This window comes from Idiotropiscis lumnitzeri, chromosome 4 (genome assembly GCF_059441095.1).
Source record: "Idiotropiscis lumnitzeri isolate Australia: NSW breed Sydney's pygmy pipehorse chromosome 4, RoL_Ilum_1.0, whole genome shotgun sequence".
NCBI classification, from domain to species: domain Eukaryota; kingdom Metazoa; phylum Chordata; class Actinopteri; order Syngnathiformes; family Syngnathidae; genus Idiotropiscis; species Idiotropiscis lumnitzeri.
Window position 1 is genome coordinate 17,655,453 of NC_142394.1, and position 18,555 is coordinate 17,674,007.

General features: G+C 39.8%; 2 protein-coding genes and 1 long non-coding RNA gene across 4 annotated transcripts in view; 1 reads left to right on the plus strand and 2 right to left on the minus strand.

Annotated features, from left to right (window-relative positions):
• Positions 1–1,271: 1,271 nt before the first annotated feature.
• LOC148338372 (gap junction beta-1 protein-like) lies at positions 1,272–10,555 on the minus strand. Of its 2 annotated transcripts, XM_088292742.1 has the most exons (11): positions 10,208–10,555; positions 9,916–10,103; positions 8,877–9,009; positions 7,745–8,771; positions 7,392–7,522; positions 6,157–6,317; positions 5,362–5,516; positions 4,711–4,796; positions 4,440–4,551; positions 2,223–2,280; positions 2,067–2,157 (listed from the first exon to the last, which is right to left on the minus strand). In XM_088292742.1, exons 2-9 carry the CDS (start codon positions 10,057–10,059, stop codon positions 4,469–4,471), a joined length of 1,920 nt encoding a protein of 639 aa, XP_088148868.1. In that variant the 5' UTR covers positions 10,060–10,103; positions 10,208–10,555; the 3' UTR covers positions 2,067–2,157; positions 2,223–2,280; positions 4,440–4,468. The 2 variants fall into 2 exon arrangements, with proteins under 2 accessions (XP_088148869.1, XP_088148868.1); XM_088292743.1 differs by lacking the exons at positions 4,440–4,551; positions 4,711–4,796; positions 5,362–5,516; ... (4 more) ...; positions 9,916–10,103; positions 10,208–10,555 and adding an exon at positions 2,891–3,063 and having other exon boundaries at positions 1,272–2,280.
• LOC148338373 (uncharacterized) overlaps positions 9,949–18,555 on the plus strand; it is a 28,227-nt gene continuing 19,620 nt past the window's right edge. The window contains exons 1-2 of the long non-coding RNA XR_015842794.1: positions 9,949–10,113; positions 13,782–13,863. This is a non-coding gene — a long non-coding RNA (uncharacterized LOC148338373). The remainder of the gene's footprint in view (positions 10,114–13,781; positions 13,864–18,555) is intronic.
• On the minus strand, positions 13,385–16,742 carry LOC148338374 (transforming growth factor beta activator LRRC33-like). The gene is made up of 2 exons (XM_088292741.1): positions 16,623–16,742; positions 13,385–16,510 (listed from the first exon to the last, which is right to left on the minus strand). Exons 1-2 carry the CDS (start codon positions 16,710–16,712, stop codon positions 14,633–14,635), a joined length of 1,968 nt encoding a protein of 655 aa, XP_088148867.1. The 5' UTR covers positions 16,713–16,742; the 3' UTR covers positions 13,385–14,632.

Sequence of the window (18,555 nt, forward strand, 5' to 3'; positions counted from 1 at the left end):
TAAAACGTTTAAAATGTAAATAGCATTAAATACAACTGAACTCGACTTCAAAAGTGCACCGGTCTGGTTGAACAGAAAAGTTTATGCCAATTCCATTATTCATTTATGTGCCACTAGAGGGAGCGAGCCTATCACAAGTGGTGCTAGTATTACACTTTGGGTGTAATACATGATACATATGTTTTTACAAATGTGTCATCAAGGTATGTAATGATTCGCTCAAGCCCCCATTCGATTCGATTTTTTAAAATCGCTCCCAGGCTTGTCTCCATCTGCTCGTGTGGTGCTACAGCCATGTTTGGTGCAAGCGGGTAAATGTTCCGTGCATTTTAAATGGAACCAAAAAGCATGATGAGTTGCACCAATACGATTAAACTACATAAAAGAAAGACTTGTAAACACATTTCACTTTTCATAGGTATAATGCAACCGACGTTTTTTCAAATTTCCATCGGCGCAATGTGTCTATACAGTTTCTGTGCTTTACAGAGAAATGAGAGCGCGGCCATGGTTAACTTAGCGTTGCGAGATGCAAATTGATTCCTTTTTTTGTTTTTTACATGAATTTTTATATCCCGTTTCCGCATAATACAATCACACACTGCGTCAACTATGTCGTGTACTCTCAACATACACTAATCATTTTGTACAAAGTGAATAACAAAAACCCAATACAAGATCAAACATTAGCATATTTTCATATGTTTGCTTTAAAAACTATGCAGTGAAATTCTACGCAACTGCAACCTTCAAATATGAATGAACATCAATACCTGTATGACTGAGAGAAGGTTGACCATTGTTCTCGTCTTGAAACTACGGTTTCACATAAAGCTTTGACTGACATTTCCAAATCATTTTAAGGTTAACCCCACCTGCCTGCTCTGATTATTTTCAGAGAAAAAAAAACACTTGAGGGGAGTGGAGTAGTTGATTTAAAAAGTCTACAGACCCTGTTCAAACAGAAGGTTTTTGTGATCTAGTGCCAAGCATAATTTATGGAATTAAGACAAAAATGTTCAACCATAAACACACGTGAGGAAGATACTCTCATGTCTCTGTTGTTTATTTTTATGACTCCTCCTGAAGATTAAAAAATACATTTAAATTGTGTTGGTTAAAGGCTGCATCGTTGAATGAACAACTTTTGAAGAGATTCATCTTGGTCTAATTTTTTTTTAAATCATGAAAACTTAGCATTTGCACCAGAGGTGTGGAGACCGTTTTTTTATCCACTGTCTTGCAAAGAAAACTGATAACAGCAATTCAAATTGTGAATGAGCTGGTTTTAATTCAAACATGGATGCGAATACCGCTAGCCAGTAAAAACATAAAAGGAAAAACTGAGAGCTGAAAAACAATTTTTACGATAATAAATATTTTCACTATTTTACACTGCAAATAATACAGTTGCATAAACACGGAGCAACATACTCTGAGGCTATTTAGTAGTTTAAGAAGAGAGTGAAGAGAAAGTTTGAGAAAGTCAAACTTTTATCCCACAATAAAAAACAAACATCAGCTATCAGCTGATTGATCTCATCTTGTAGGAGGACAATTTTTGACTCATCCAATCCACTTTGGACTCTTCCTCAGAGCGGCGCAAGAACCGTTTGCACGCCCTGCCTATGAGGTAGATCACCTCGGCCAGGTTAAGCAACACACACACTCCAGACACAGCCAGCATGAAGACAGTAAAGATGGTCTTCTCTGTGGGCCTGGAGACAAAACAGTCCACGGTGTTGGGGCACGGGTACGAATCGCACTTCACCAAGCGCACCATTCTGAAGCCAGGGTAGATCATGTAGAAAATGTAGAGAAAAGCAACCTCAAAGAGGATTCGGAAGACAATGCTGATCATGTAGGTCCACCAAAGAGCTCCGGTGATAAGAAACTTCTGGTTCTTGATGTGCTCCAGCTCCTTCGGACTGCTACGGCCCGCCCGCTTTAGGATCTTCTTTTCGATGTGGCGGCGATGGGCCACATGCATGGCTACAAGAAGCGCCGGGGTGGAGACCAGGATGAGCTGGAGCGCCCATAGACGGATGTGAGAGATGGGAAAGTACTGGTCGTAGCAGACGCTGTTGCAGCCGGGCTGTTGGGTGTTGCAGGTGAAGCCGGATTTCTCGTCTCCCCAAACGCTCTCCGCCGCAACCACCAGGACCAGGATGCGGAAAATGAAGATGACGGAGAGCCAAATGCGTCCAATGCCTGTTGAGTACCTGTTTACGCCGCTGATCACGGCGTAAAAGGACCCCCAGTTCATTTTCGACTCCAGAGCTGAAAAAAAAAAATCAAACATTGTAAATATTCACGTTTATGGAGAACGTAACATTTTGTGATGAATCATGCAGCAACCTATCAAAAATCGTAACATTTGCTTTAGATCTTTACCAGGCTTAGCCGGCTGTGCAAGCGGCGTAAGCAGTGCCCGGTCCAAAGGTGACCATCCTAACCGATGACTATGGCGATGTCAGTGTCCACGACAACGACAGGAAACGCCAAGTGGCGCGTTGGTCTATAAAAGCAGGGGCGATGGCTTAGCGACGTCATAAGACGCATAAAGTCGAAGCCAATTGAGAAACATCTGCCGAGCCACGTGATGCGCTCACCCTGTATTAATACTGAACTCCCAAACGGACATACAGCTAGTCCCAAATAGACTGACAACAAATACCTCCAAAGAAGCAGAGAGACGAAGTGAAAGAGTTCTATTGTATGCGAGGAAGGCATTAAAGCACCAATTTCACTTTTGGAAACATGATCAAGGTTCCGATTAAGTTGCAATCGAGTTCAAGTTAGATGGTCACCTGGGAGATTTTGGCTTTTAGCCACACCAGTTCTGATCTTTCCAAGACAAACAAGCAAATGATAAGAACACACATTTTACCTTCAGCTGTGATGGTACACACAAAGTGTACAAAGCAGGATGAAGTGAATTCAAATGATTTCTTTTCGAGCAACCCAAAGTGTTGTGTTGAGAACACCACGCATTGGGAAAATGCTAATCATTCCTTCACCACAAGCCAGTGCCCTGCACCGAAGTAGTCATATGGCCTTGTCTGAAGCATTAGCATACAATGGCGTTCTTTATTGCGCCGCAACAAGACTCTTTCACATCAAACGCCTCGATTTCCGCCTACCCCCGAGTTTAAGAAGGAATCTGTGTGGACACAACCATGCCTCATTATTTATTGTGCAAGGGGGGGGGGCAGAAATATGAACGAGGCCTTTGACCTGAGCCGCCGTCACTGACAGGTTGCACGTGTCAATGATGCATGAAACTCTTCAACAATTGACAGCACTTCATAGAAGAAGTGCGGATGTGAGTGTCAGAATGTTTTTTAAAATCTAACCATATTAGGTAGCAACTACCTACTCCACACTACAAAGACACATTACGAGTTACATGGAAAATAAATGTTATGAGAATAAAGCTGCAGTACTGCAACTTGCAAGAATATATAATCACAATTCTGAAAGAGGGAAAAAAAGGGCAGGTTACTAAAATAGTTGCGTTGTAGTTATAATATAATGAGACATTTTAATATCATTGAAATATTGTGATTTTCTGAAATTTGCCGTGTTTCAATAATATTGTGCTCCAAAATGTTAGATCTGAAACAGCGCACATTGTGTGGCAATTTTGAAATCAGTCACTTAAAATATTGACTTTATTTTCATAACGTTACATGTTTAATTATTTTTTTAGATAATACATTTTTGCACTCAACGTTAGACAAAATGATTTAAGCAAGAACATTTATTTATCACAACACCGTTTTTATACTACAAAATATGCTTTTTGGAGCAAAGCTAAAAAGCAATGCTGGCTGCCCACATGCCTGGCCCCTTAAATATAAAAAAAAATGGTAAAAATTGCACATCTGACAACAGTAGAGCTATTGAACGAGCAAAGAAAAAAAAGTGTATTGCTCAGCATGCAGTGAGCGAGTGCGTCACTCATGATAGTCTAGTGGGAGGGGTGTGGCAGCCGGCTGACATTTTGAATTAACTAATTTATACTGTCTACATAACCTTTTTTTTCTTTTTAAATGACCAGTGGGACATACTGAATTTTGACTTGGTTAACAGAATATAATATTGTGCAGGTACTCAGGAGGAAGAATTATGCAGACAAAGTTGCGCTTTTGAATCTGACAATTGCCGGAAGAACAATTTCCTGAGTGGATGGAACCCATAAGTCTCAAATTCAGTTTTCAACTTAAACCTGAAATAACGACACTGCTGGGCCTGAGTCAAAATTAGAATAAACTAACAAGGTTAAATTGCAAATAAAGAGCAGAACAACATTTCAAAAACAACAATAGTAAGAAAGACGAGAAACTACACATGCTGATACGCGACACAGTAAAGTCCCAGAAGAGTCCCCATTCAATAAGACCTGCAAAGCATTGTAACCAATTTTAAGGCATTACTGTATACAAAACTGTAGACGTTCCCTCAGCTAGTTTTTCCGATGAGTGTAGCATGAGATGAGGTACTTCTCCCAGTCTGAATCCTGCTTTCTCAGTTGGGCTTGAACACGGTCTAAACAGTAAATTACATAGTTAGGAGTGGCTTTCCGACAGGATAGCGGTAAAAAATATCAAAATCGTCATCAGCTATTAGTCGAAGTTGACCTGACTGATCAGTTTTTATGCACAGGGCCAGCAGAAGTACAACGGCATTCTGAGTTGAATTTCTTACTGTTTTTTGCCAGACTAATATTCTTCAGTTTGCTGTGTTTTGCATGTCCGTTCTGGGCTAGTCGCAAAGACAATGACGGCCCCCTCCTGCAACGCACAAATGACACAAGCCTGTTACAAAATTTAGTCAACAAAATACATTACCTGTATAATACTTGTATTACCATAGAAATTCTTTACATTAGTGGTGCACCGGATTATCTTTGATCTGTGCCACGGTTCGAGCCGGGCACGATCAGCGGAATGGTTGTTCACATTAAGGCAACATGATTAGTCTGCATTCACTAAAATAGCAGCAGAGAAAGTTGAAAATCATAAATCTTATAGATCACGTAAGTGGGATTGGGCCATTTTATGATATGGCACAAGTCTCCGGCATTTGTGGCTAGTAGCGTGCAGTTGACATTAGCAACAAGTGATCAGCAGCTGTTCCTTGTCTTCCTTTTTTCCCATGTAGTTCGGAGAATAAACAGCCGTGGATTATATTACTACTGCTAGAACAAAGACTTTGCACGATACTATAGACACATCATCAGGAAAAAGTTAGATGATTTCAACATACCGATAACTTTATGACCTTTTCCATTCATCTAGAAATCAGATAATCATATGCTTTTAATTGATTAACTGGCTTCTTTTCGCAGGCAAATACCTCATAGCGCCAAGCTTCCCCTTTTCCAAGAAAAGCTCAACTGATACGCTGGGCCCGTCTGCGTAAATTCTAGCATAGAACGTCCGGTTGTGCACCATCGCTCTAAACCAGTCAACTGCTTCCTCGGACCACTGTGTTCCATTTATCGGACTCACCTGAGGAGAGGAAATAATTAGAAACACACATGGAGAGATACATTATTTAGTTCATTAATCATGAAGAGTGTTTTTAAAGTGGATCTCTTGCCAAAACCCAGGTGGTCTGCTAAGAACTTATTGACACATTTATCTTCTGCCAAAGATGATGACTATAGAGAATAAATATAAATGACACTGCCTCCTCAGAAGTCTCCTGGATGAGGCAGCGACTCCTGTTTCTCTTGGCTTTGTTAAAAAAAAAAAAAAAAAAAAAAAAAAATATAAAACAAAAAACAGACCCAACGATCTGGTGGATGGAGAGGCTTTGGTCATAATCACGAGATGATGTCGAAGCTGACAATTTGTGAGCTGTTCTGCCTGCTGGGCCTCCGCCCCCAGCATGTGGGACAGAAAGCAGAGCAGATTGAGCATCAGTGAATTTACTTTCATCTGAAACGCTGTTGGTCGCAAAAAGTGATTGCAGCCTAAATTTTACGCCTCAGCGCTGTTGATAGAACCACATGTAGAAATAAAGTCGATCGTATCGACTCACATATGTGGCCTCAAATCAGACTTGACGCTTTTGATGATCGTCCATGGATGTGGAACGTCACAAAGGCGATACTGCTGTTGAAATTATGAAAAAGGAGCTACTCACTTTTGCCATCGAGACTTGCATTGACTGGAGCGGTAAATCGCACATTCCTGGGCTCAGCTCCTTGAGGTTACACAATGACACGCAGGCGGTGTCGCCGTGATCCAGCCTCCTCACCTCCACCTTGATAGAAGTCGCATCCTCGGCTCCGTCAGTGGCTTCATCTTGTGACAAAGAGCCGAAATACATGAAGGAGTCTCCACCAAGAGGCAACAGACAAGTGAAATGAGACGCTGCTACCAACTAGAGCAGGGACGGGCAACTTTGACCAGGGCCAGACTGTAACTCCAATTATCTAAAAATCTACCACCACAATAATTGTTTTTTCTTTTGAAAGAAAAAAATCAATTTACTGCATTCATCAGCATTTACAGTAAATGCATTTTCTTTACAAGTGATAATTCTTTTGATTAATTTACATGGATGAAAGTGGAGTGGGTGACTTCGGGCTATCTCACAGGCTGCTTGGCTTCTGCAGTATTTAATCTTCACCGTACAACTTTCGTCTTTAAAAGTTGGACCCGATTCACATGATATACACCTACTTGCTAGCAGCAATTAGCTGTTAGTCTGCACACTAGTAGAATAAGATGTCAACAGACGTGAAGTCAGCCTAGGGACAGGCGATATCACAGAAGATGATATCACAATATAAGTATTTCATGGAGGTCAACATTGATTGAATTGAATTTTTTCAACTATTGAAAACAGGGACCCCGAGGAAAAAAGGCCAAAATTCAGTTATTTTATACTAACATAATGTGCCAAGTCAACTGGTCATTTATTTGAACAAAGTTATTCCACTCTCTCGCTTTTGCGCTGCACACATGCTTCGTTGGTTTAGCTGCTTTTTCTTCGTCGCTTTAGCAGCTTCTTCTACATTGGTTTAACTGCTTCTTCTTCGTGTTTGGAGGCGGCTGTGCACTGCCCACAATATGCACAATGCCGCGCGTTCTGATTTATTTTCTACCGGACATTTGATCTAATTAATCAAGTAGAGTGTTTTTCATACATCAACATGCCACTTAAAATGCTTCACAATAAAACAAAACAAAAAAAACAAAGTACTTGGTCTATTAATTCTGAGAAGCACATTAAATTATTTTGTGTATGAAATGTGCTCCAAAAGTAAAACTACCTTGCCTTGTCTTGCAGGCCGCACTGAGAACGACAGTGGTTGCCCATACCTGACCTAGTGGTTACCTCTACAAACCATCCACACAAATACTCTGACTCACCTTTGCTTATACCACATATCTTGGTCACCTGAGCCCTGCACCATTGTTCTTGCTCAGGGAACCGGGCGATTACATGGGCTCCGATGTCTGGAATGCTGTTCTGCTCAGCAAATGAACTACTGGGTTCCCAGCTGCTTCAACATGAGGACCCAAAAAAAAAAAAAAAAAAAGTAATAGCAATCAGAAACACGTGGAATATTAAAAAGAAAAAAAAGTAGGAGGGGGGGGGGGATCTACAAAGAACAGTATTGAACAATAAGGATAAGTGCCCCGTAAGTTCTGAACATATGATCACGGAATCAGCGAGGGCTGTAAAAAGCTGAGAAAAAGCAGATGGAGATGAAATAACTTACCCAGTTAAAAGCGTCTGCAGCTTGGTGATGGAGTCAACGTGCTGGATGTAGAAGTTGCTTGGACTTACAATGTGAGACACAACAACCTCGAGTTCCTCGAATCTTCGAACTTGGAACTTGGGAATGTTTGCCAACTCAGTTTGGGGCTTCTTTTGAGTATCATTTTCAGAATTTTCATATGGGAGCATTATGGTTTTAGTCATGCATGCCTTATCTCCCTCAGACTCTTCACTTTGACAGACTTTGTTGCCCGAGCACCCGTTCATGGCTTTTCCCTGGGCCTCCTCGACCGTGGCAATTGCTTCAACATCTCCAAAATCCCACAATTCAGTCTTGGTCACAATCATGCAAGCATATGTAAGAAAACCATTTGACTCGACCCGTTTGAGCCTGAAAACAGGAGCGTGGTCTACTGTATCTGCGAGCAGTGTCTTTGGGGCTTTGGCATCATTCTGCTCATGTGACGCATGTCTGATAGAGGAATCTTCACTTTGTGTTTCCACAGATGGCGGTGTGATGAAAAAGGCCTCTAGTGCCTCCACAGTTTTGGCTTTCGCTTTTAGAAAGTGCAGCAGCTGGTTTGTGGTTTGTTTTTTGCGTTGCATATGCACATCTTCAACCCCCCAAATAAACTTCTGAGTTGGCTCGGTGTTGATTTTTGGGGTCTTAATGAGGTCAACAGGAACAATTGCGGCCACTGGTTGGCATTTCTTCTCAAGCTGTATTTTTATTTCTTGTCCTTCATAGTTCTGCCTCAATGACGAGTGGAGCGCGTCAATAGAGCAGCTTTTAACAGGCCTTTTATCCATCTGCACTGCTGGGGTGAAGAATCCTGTCAGCCACTGAAAGCCTTGTCTAGCCCTCAGCATCTGAACTGCTTTGTCTATGGAAGTGGTCATGATGGAGTTCTGCAACGTAGGCCCAAACGTGAGTGAATTTGTGTACAGAACCTCTCTGACTCCCAATGGTTGGCATAGGTTTGTTGTTACTCCATTTTTACATAAAGGCTGCAGACCATTTTTAGGCTCTATCAGAAGGCAGGGAAAGAAAGTAATCAAGTGAACCAAGATCAGCAGGAAATACTGTGAAAATCACAAATGTGTCATACTGAAGGATTTCCTCATGGACTTACCAAATGTTAAGTCCTTCAGTAGGACTGCGAGCCTGTCTATGAATTGACATTTCTCATCTAAAGCCTTGGACATATCGTTGTAGACACTTGTTGAAAAAGATGACATCAGGAAAACCTTGACATCTCCATATACCTTCGTAGAAGACAAATTAAACTGTTAGCGGCCTGCACTTTGACTAGTGTTTGTCTAGTGATAAAATAAATATAATAAACCTTCAGTAAAACAACAGTTTTGATGATTAGTTTACGCTGCCACATCTTTTTTTCTCTCCACAAATACCTACTAGCAACATACATGGTGACACCGTGTCTATGCTTTGGTGAATACAAACTACTTTCGAAATGCGCAGCACTTCACCTCCTTAAATACAAAATTTGTTCTTGCCCTTAATGTTGATTTCTTGTTTAGTAATTTTGTGCTGTCCTTGAACAGTATTGTTTATGCAAGAGAGACATTTGCACTGGGGAAAAAACATTATTATTATCTCGAATATTACTTTGTTGTTTGCTTCAAACCTTTTGTTGTTGGGTTAGCAGAGTGGATCTTTAAAACATGCACCGAAAATTTATGATCAAACACGATTTTTATGAAGAGCATGTACTTTTGCCATATTTGAAGTTAGGTGTGTGGTGCTACGTGGGCCCGGCAGTTGTTTTCGACTTGGCATTTGAATTTTTTAAAAGAAGAACTGAGCCAATTCTGATGCTTTATGCGATATTATTGTGTTGGTGAAAGTAGTCAAAATTTGAGTAACACAAAAAACGACATTACCACACACGGTATATAGCGAACTACTGTACATGAACAGACGAACAAATATGCGCCTAAATTGGCTCGAGGGATTGAGCAAGATTAAATAGGCTACGTAAAAAACAAAAGAAAGAAAGGAGAATTCCCGAAACACAATGAAAGCACAAATAGATTTATATTTCATAACGCAATCATTTCAATATTTGTCATTTTCCCGGGGCGGGGGGGGCATCTCCCGACCACTTGTTTGCTTGCTAACTCTGTACCACTGTGTTGTCATTACGTTACCTTGTTCGTGATGACGCGAAGCTCTTTTTCCACCTTGGTCCGAGCAGCTTCGAGCAGTAAAACTTTTAAAAGAATCTGTAGTTTGTTGGCAGATTGGGAATGAAGCTGCAGTAGCTGAGGCGTCATGGTTGGTGAGGAGTTCATACTGTTCTCTACTAGAAGGCTGAGGCGCTACCGACTGGTGTCGGCTGCTCGCAGGTATGCGTGAAAAGACGAAATCAACCAGATGACATTGCTGCCAGTCGTCACCGACACCGCTTATTTGTTTACGTTTTGTTTTAGGGAATCTTACCTTTCTTCACTCTGCCACTATTAAATAATATTTGGTAGACATAAAATGTCAAAATCGACACCTGCAGACAATCAAAGGCTCTAATGGCCTACACATATCGTGTTCACGAACATTGCTTATGAGCTATTAGCTCGACGACGTGTAGCATTTGCTTGGTTGAAATACATGCTAAATATTTTATTTATTTAATTTTTTATTTTTTTCTTAGCAGCTGAAATATGTTATTTGCTGTCGTGCATTCCCTCCTGTGAGTAGTTAAAACCAACTAATACAAATGCAAGTTATGGTAAATATTCTACACTATAAAAATTTTATGGCAGCTAGAACACCAAACAAAACGAATTTAATTGAGTGAAATGTTGATCTTGCTTCTCTTATTCAAAAATATGCTTATTTGAGGTAAAATATGGGCCCGTTTAGATAAACATAAAGTTATTCGCTTGTCTGAAGGGCAACAAGTGAACATCCCTGTGGAAATGCCAGGTTTTTGTGCTATTGAAAAAAACTAGGCCAAGACACGTCATATCACATTTTCACCATTAATGTGGTCTATATCCTGTATAACTCAAGTGATGAGGGGAACATAGTCAACTAAGATATTGTGGTAAACAATAAACGTGACTGTGTTCAGATTGAATCAAACAAACGTTCAATCTCAAGATTGTCAGTACACACCGGCCACCTTTTAAAATATCTCTTGTCTGCCTGTTTTCTTCTCATCTATTCATCAATTTGGAGGAATATCCAGTTCACCATTTCCCATTTGATGATGCCACGGTTGTGCTGTATTTTCTCCATTTGGCAAGGACCCTGTTCATTGAGTTTCCTGTAGAAATTCTCTTGTACCATTCTCCTGACTGATACCTTTAAACAAGGATACATCTGATTGTTGTGGTTGCTCTCAGAAGAATATGGCTTTACTGGATATTGTGACTACAAAAGTATCATGAAGATCTCACTAGAACATCTAAACTTCATTTGGGGATATTCAGCACAGTATTTTAAATGGTGGCAAGTGTGTGACAACTCCCATTTAATACGAGTTCGAATTTCGGCTGCGTGATAAGGCAAAAAAAAAAAAATCACCCAAAAAGAAAACCCGAACAACTATGACACTACATTTATTCAATTGTCACATTTTTTTTTACCTAATTTTTATATTGCCAGTTTTTAAGCATTTGTACTACAAAAATGGAAAAGTCAAACAACAGTCAACATAACAAATATAGAAAAATATAAAAGAGAAACTAGTGACAAATTTGGCGAACTTCAGCCAGGCTGTCGTCGTCCCTGTTGTTTCCGTCATGCAAAACAAGTACAGTGTGAAAGCCCCATCACAGCCACTAGTGAGTTGGAGCTTACCCAGCAGATTTTAACACGAGATGGGCCACACCCTGGCCTGGTCGCAAGTCAATGCCAGGACAAACAACCATTCACACTCACATTCAACTATACTTTATACCATGAACCTTACCAGACACCTCTCTTTGACTCATATGACGAGACAATAACTGAAAGCTCTCATTTTCTCCAGAGAAAAAAATAAGATGCACTTGGTACGATATAAAGCAATAATGTGTTTTTTGTCAGTGTAAGTAATCGGGCATTCGCTTGGAACAACATTTCAGCAATAGACACGTGTTTTCACCACAACCCAAAATAGCAGCCGTTTTGTGTTCAGGATTCTATTCAGTGTTTAGCTTTGTTTAATTGGGCATGGATGGCAAGTCTTTGCAAGTTTATCAGTCCAAGCAAACAGGTGATAAGATTTGAATTCCACACTCCCATTAATCATCACCACAGAATAATGAAAACAATTTGATCCTTACATTCCCATTATTTTACACCAACATTCAATACAATCCCTTTCCTGCTGTCTTTGCTTGGACTTGCCTGGCTGCGATCTGATTAAGTATTCCCAAATTTGGGTGGGGCCGTTCTATTGCTCAAGAGGATACTGGCACTTTTTGGTTATTGATACTGAAATCAATATGATTGGAAATGAGATGCATGTGTCTGCAAGCACAAGAGCGGGTTTGCCTACCACAGTTATACTGTTTTTCCTGACTGCGATGGTAAGATGATCTCAAATGATATTAAAATTGTTCGCTTTTGATTTGCAACCAGCGCATCCCTCACCAAATGGATCATGCATTCTTTTGCGGTTTGGTTGAGACAAAATTCCATTTATTCATTATTTTAACATTATTTGATGATTTTTGCCAATGGCCTCAATGAGCTCTGGGACAAATGCTATTCTGGTAATTTGCAAGGCATTTTAGGTCGCAAAGAACCATTTCATATTGATTTCAAACTAATTTTGTCAACATTAGTCAATGAGGGTGTTTCTTTTGGGGGGGGTTGTTGTAGGAACAGACCCAATCCCTTATGACTTAAGTCAATAAATAAGTGGCTAACAATCTTATTAATGGCCTGCAGGGGGCAACTTGTGTACAATAAATGCTCAAGAACTGTGATAGAACTGCTCTCTTGTGTTACTGGGTGAATCAGCTCTTTCCATTAAAAGAAATCCAATTCAGGATGGTGTTTTAATATTGCAAATTGTAGTTCTATATTTTTACACATACAACCTGGAAGTATCCGTACTAAATATACTTTCTCTTTTTAAAGGCCTGTGATGGAAAATTCATTTACAGTTCCCAAGTCCTGAAAAATGCATCCTGTTTGTTATTACTGTTATACTGCTTGGACAAAAAAGTAAACTATTACAGACTGTAAGTTTGTCAGTTTGTTTGGATACCGTTTATTTCGTCATGGAGACCAATTTTCCTATGAGGAATAATAGAATTAGAAACAATGTGATTGGCTGGCAACCTCTCAAAGTTGTAACACAGGGCTCTTCAACCCTGTTCTTCAAGGGCCGGTGTCCTGCCTGTTCTCCTTCTCTCCCTGGTGTAACACACCTGATTCAAATAAAAAGGATCGTTATCTAGCTTCTGCAGACCTAGCTGATTATCTGATCATTTGAATCAGGTGTGTTACAGCAGGGAGATTTGGAAAACACGCAGGACGCCGGCCCTTGAGGAACAGAATTGAAAAACCCCTGCTGTAACACCTTCTCCCACCCAAAGACAGCTGGGATGGGTTTCAGATCACAAAATAAATGAATGAATGGTTGGAAATACAAGGGATCGGTTCTGGGTTCAAACTGTAGCCATAAAATGTTTATTAACCGTTAAAACAAACATTTGAACATTTTTACCAGTCAAGTTTACCAGATGTGAATCAAAGGGTCATCCAATGGGAAAAACAAAAACAAAACAATGCTGATTAGGGAAGTCATAATTCTCGGGTGAGGCATTGCAATTCGTAACCGTCACACCATTGTAAAAAGAAGTCAATCACTGTGAAATATTAAAAAAAAAAAACTAACCAAAAAACAAACAATGAAGCCCTCAGCTTTAACGGTCATAACAAGTGATGACTAGCTAGACAACCTATGCATTGCAACAGTGGTCAAATCTATTGCTTAGGCTTCTGCTACTCCACCTGTATAATTGAATTAGTTTGATTCTTTATATCCACTTGACACAGTATTCTTATTTATCAACAGGTTTTTCTGGCTCGTTACCGTTTTTTGAGACGGGAAGCTCTGGCCTCAAAAGAGTTGATCCTGGATGGAGTGCAGAAACATGGTGAGTGCTTTCACATTTGTCAGACTTTATTTCTGCTTTACAATCCTTGGCCAAGTGGTTCCAAGTGGATAATGTTGATATGTATCAGCCATTGTAGTCTTAGTTTTAGTTACGTTTCTAGAGCACTTGTTAATTTTCAGCACATTTAGTCAACCTCGTCCCGTTTTTATTTAGTCCTGCTTTAGTCAGGATTTTTCTTTTTTTTTTCTTTTTTTTTGCCAGAGGATATTGAACATTTTCATGTTCACAAATTTGACATATGAAAATGTCAGTTGCAGTTGTTTTTAATTCTCTGTTTAGTTTATTTTATCTACATGAATTGTTTTCCTTTATTTTAGTCTTTAGTATGCACTGAGTGAGCATCTGATATCAATTCAACATCAATCCTACCAGTGATAAATGTACATTGCTGAAAATATTTCCATTGAGTTTTCATGAATGAAATGAACACTACTTGTGGATGGGCAACACCGGAGGCAAATAGAACAAAAAACTTTCAGAAACTTGGCGGTCTCCGTAACTTCTGCAGGCTCTGCACTTACTTAGTCAACAAAGCTTGTCGTGAATAGGACAAACTTTGGCAAAATTCTTATTCTCTCTCTGATCTGTGATGGTGCGGGTTTATAGCTGGATGGTCGACTTCCAGTGTACTCGTGTTTCCGACAGAATGCAAAAATATACATCTTGCTAATTTAACTGTGTCAATTCATACTGAAAATACTTTTCGATCCAGGTTGGTTTTGAATCTTATTACAACTGTGCAGTTTTGTCACACTATGACTGATTTTTTTAGGCAACACATTTTTCGAATGAACAAAATGAACACTGCTATCAATACAGTTAGAAACAAAATAACAATAATAATTTGTCCGACGTGAATACCTTTCAAGTGAAGTGAACAATGCAGGGAAGAACTTTTCAAATAGTCTTCGAGTGGGATGCTGCGGTCGCCGGTAAAGCATCGAGTGCGAGTGATGTCAAACATTTGAATCCTGGAATTATTCAGGACGCTCAGCCAATTACTGTCACAACAGCTGAAGTCATTTCCACTTACATACATAACATGAAGGTGGGCCGATAACGCATGAATTAATGAGTAGTTTAAAGACACAAAGGCATTATTCTGTATGCTGAGTTCTCTCAGAGGAGAGCAATTTAAACTCTGCGGTAATAAATTTAGACGATTGTTGGAGATGTTCAGATGCATTAGATTCGGCATGCAGGGCAAGACCAGTTCAGAATTGGTCATGTTCAATTCACTGATAGTCAACGACTGGAGAGTTTCTTTTATGTTCTCCAATGAATCAACTTGCATGACCATGTGTGAATTTCTAGCTAGGTTGAGGGACAACAAAGAACCTTCCTGGAATGCATTTGCCGGAAGAATCTTTATGTTGTTGCCTTGAAGGCTCAGATGTTTGAGAGTTTTTAATTTTCCAAAGGCAACACAGGATGAGCTGAAGTTTAGTTGCTGTGGTGATAAGGAGCTGTACACTTGGCCCACTGGAGCGCAAGGCTGCACTGAGTTGTCTTGGAGATTTATCGTCTCGACTTGTGTGAGCGCCTTGAGAAAGAGTGGTGAAACAGATACTAGTCCATTGCTTTGCATGTTCACGTACCTTAAGGAGGGGAAATAAAGCTGCCGGTAGTATTTAGACGCACCGTCACGTCGGACATTCCATGTGAGATTTTGAACGCAATTAAAACTGAAATCAAGCCCTTCCAAAGTTGAGAGAAGGCTTAATGTTTCCAGTGGAAAAGATGTGAAGTGGTTAAAGCTGAGATCAATAAAGATCAGTGGCATTCGTCTCCAGGTGGAGTGAAGATTATTTTTTCTAATTCTAACATTGCCCTTTGTGGCGACTTCATTATATAGCGAATTAGCCTCTGATACCATTGATGCCTCCGAAGTTAAAGTGCCCACTACGTTATGACTCATATAAAGGTATTTCAACTGGTTAAATTTGGGGAGAATTGGGAAATAAAGTAGTTTATTATGACTAAGGTCAAGTATTTCAAGACTGTACATGTGGTTATCCTCAGCGGTAACAAAGAACTTGATAGAATTTCGACTTAGATTTAAATATTTGATTTGCTGCAGTTTAAAATCGCATATATGAGCAAGGTTGTTTTTAGCCAGGTTAAGCTTTTGTAGTTTTCCGAGCGGTTCAAATGTTCCTCTATCAATTCTGGATATCAGATTGTCCTCGATAGTAATGTTCCGTAGGCTTTCGCTCTCTTTGAACAGGTCGTGTGTAAGCCATGTTAAAGAATTGCCACTCATCTTAAGTTGCTCAAGTGAAGATTTGTTTCGTAGATACAGTTTCACTGCTTCATTACCCAAACTGTTCAGTGATATGTCCAAACTGTTCAGTCCACCAACGGATTGTAGGCCTTTGCTGTTCCTGTCCAGGTTGTTGTTCAGTTCATTTCCGGACAGATTCAACTTCTCAAGCACAGCCAGGTCTTTGAGAGCTCCCTCAGATATGAGCTCCAGCTGGTTGCTACTCAAGTCCAGCTGCTGCAAGTATGGCAGATCAAGTTTGTGCAGCCGTCTGATGAAATTATTGGATAGGTCGAGGCTTCTCAATCGTACGTCCAAATCCAGAGGGATGGAATCAAGGTTCTGCTTTCTCCAAGATTGTTCCTTGAAAGGAAACATTAATCATCATCAGCGCATATGTTTTAAGATCACAGAAGAAATGTATACATGACGAGATATGGTGAGGAGTTATATAATTTCCTTTCCTTGAGCCTACCTTTGGACCATCATCCATTTTCCCAGTTGTGTAAAGATCATGGCCAAGTGACCAGAGTAGTAGGAGATTAGCAAACATGTGTTTGACCATGTTTCCTCTGCAGTTCCAGTGCTACTGTCATCTTCTTGCACACCCTTTTAACTGTCACGCTTCATAATAAAAAAAAAATAAATAAAAAAAAAAAGAGGAAGAAAAAAAAAACAGCTGTGGACACCAGATAGGCTTCGTGATGCTATTTTTAGAAATGTTATGCATGGAGAGCAAACAACTGTTTTGGGCATTATGGCCTTTCACACAAAGAAAATGATCTTGTTTTATGATATGTTGAACCCATTACAGCGGAATCATGCAAAAGCAATATTCTAACCATACTGAAGCAATTTATAACATGTCATTTGCATTAGGCAATTTTATTTGTTCGTTGGTTTCATTTGGAAAGCATTATGAATGTATGCTCATTAATCTTGAGATGGGAAAATATTTTAAAATAGGCGAGAGAAGTTCAAATGATCAGTGTGGAGGGAGAGCCGCTGTTAAGGTACAAAGAGGCTGAGGTGTTAGCAGATGTGAACAAACATATGCACAGAGAAAGCTAGAAAACATAATTCTTTCAAATGAAAATATTTTGTTTAAATTAGTACGATTCATTAAGCTGCCAAAACCCCTGTGGTCATTTAATTCATTTTAATTTGGCTCTCAAAGGCAGCAAGTTTCCTGACATTCGTTTATCATCCCACACAGCTCTGCTTCCTGCATCCTTCAAACAGGCTTCAAAGTTATTTTTATCTGTTTGCTGTGTGAAAATGAAAGGCAGTTACCACCTAGAAGAAGGCTTTTGTATTTGCTTATCTAATTTAAAGGTTGTAGTAAAAATCTTTTAAGAGAGTCCAAAGTAACTCAAGACAACCACAATTCCAAATTAAACTATTCTTTTGATTCTTTAACATGAAAGATTACTTCAAGTCTTACAGAAGTGCTGTGTTCTTCCTCCCAAAGTTTTTGCCAGCCTTCACTTGCAGCTGCCTTATTTTCATGATCATGCTCAATAAAATTTAATCTCTTTTAATTTGAGGCGGCATTGCGGGCCAATGGTTAGCACATTCAACCCACAGATCTTGTTTGGAAAAGTATGCATCTTTGGCTAATTCAAGACTCCAAGTTCCCCTTTGGGTTATATGTGAGTGTGAATGATTGTTTTTCTCTAATGTCCCCTGAGATTTGTTAGTGATCTTCTCAAAGTCAGCTAGTATAGGCTCCAGTGCGTCCACAACCCTAATTTGCATAAGCGATATAAGAAATAGATGGATTGATGGAAAGATTACATGACAGAGATCACACATATGGAAGCAAGGTTGAACCATTTTTGTTTTTGAGTGTTACTAGCGATTTTGACCTCATGTTCACCCTTTAGGCATCTCTTTTTGTAGAGTTTGACAATCATACGCCCAGTTTCTCGGCTGAATTCTGGACTTGTTTAGCTATTGTGAAATGTTTCCCTCTAAGAAGCGAGTTCTGTGATCATCCACGTTTACACTTTTGTTGTCTTGAGTGCTCTTTTGGTGTTACTATGCTGGCTCGTGCATTCCTTCCCGATTATAGATTTGCTCTCCTCAGATTTCGGCTTATTTTGGGTTTGTTTTACAGCTAATCAGCCTTTTCGCTTGCTTTGACACCTCTTTGGACCACATATTGAGAGTTCTGCAAATTCTGAAACATTGATTCTTCATCTAACTGTTATCAAAGGAGACTTCTCTTGACGTGCATTGCACATCTGTTGCAAGTAGTGCGAATAACTGTTGAACTCCTCACTGGATGTGTGGGACCCTTATCTTTAAACGAAGAATAATCCTTGAGTTATGGTGACACAATCCTGTATTTTTCCACGCATAACCGTGTAATTCAGGTTATGGCTCTGCTATCAGAAACAGCTCGC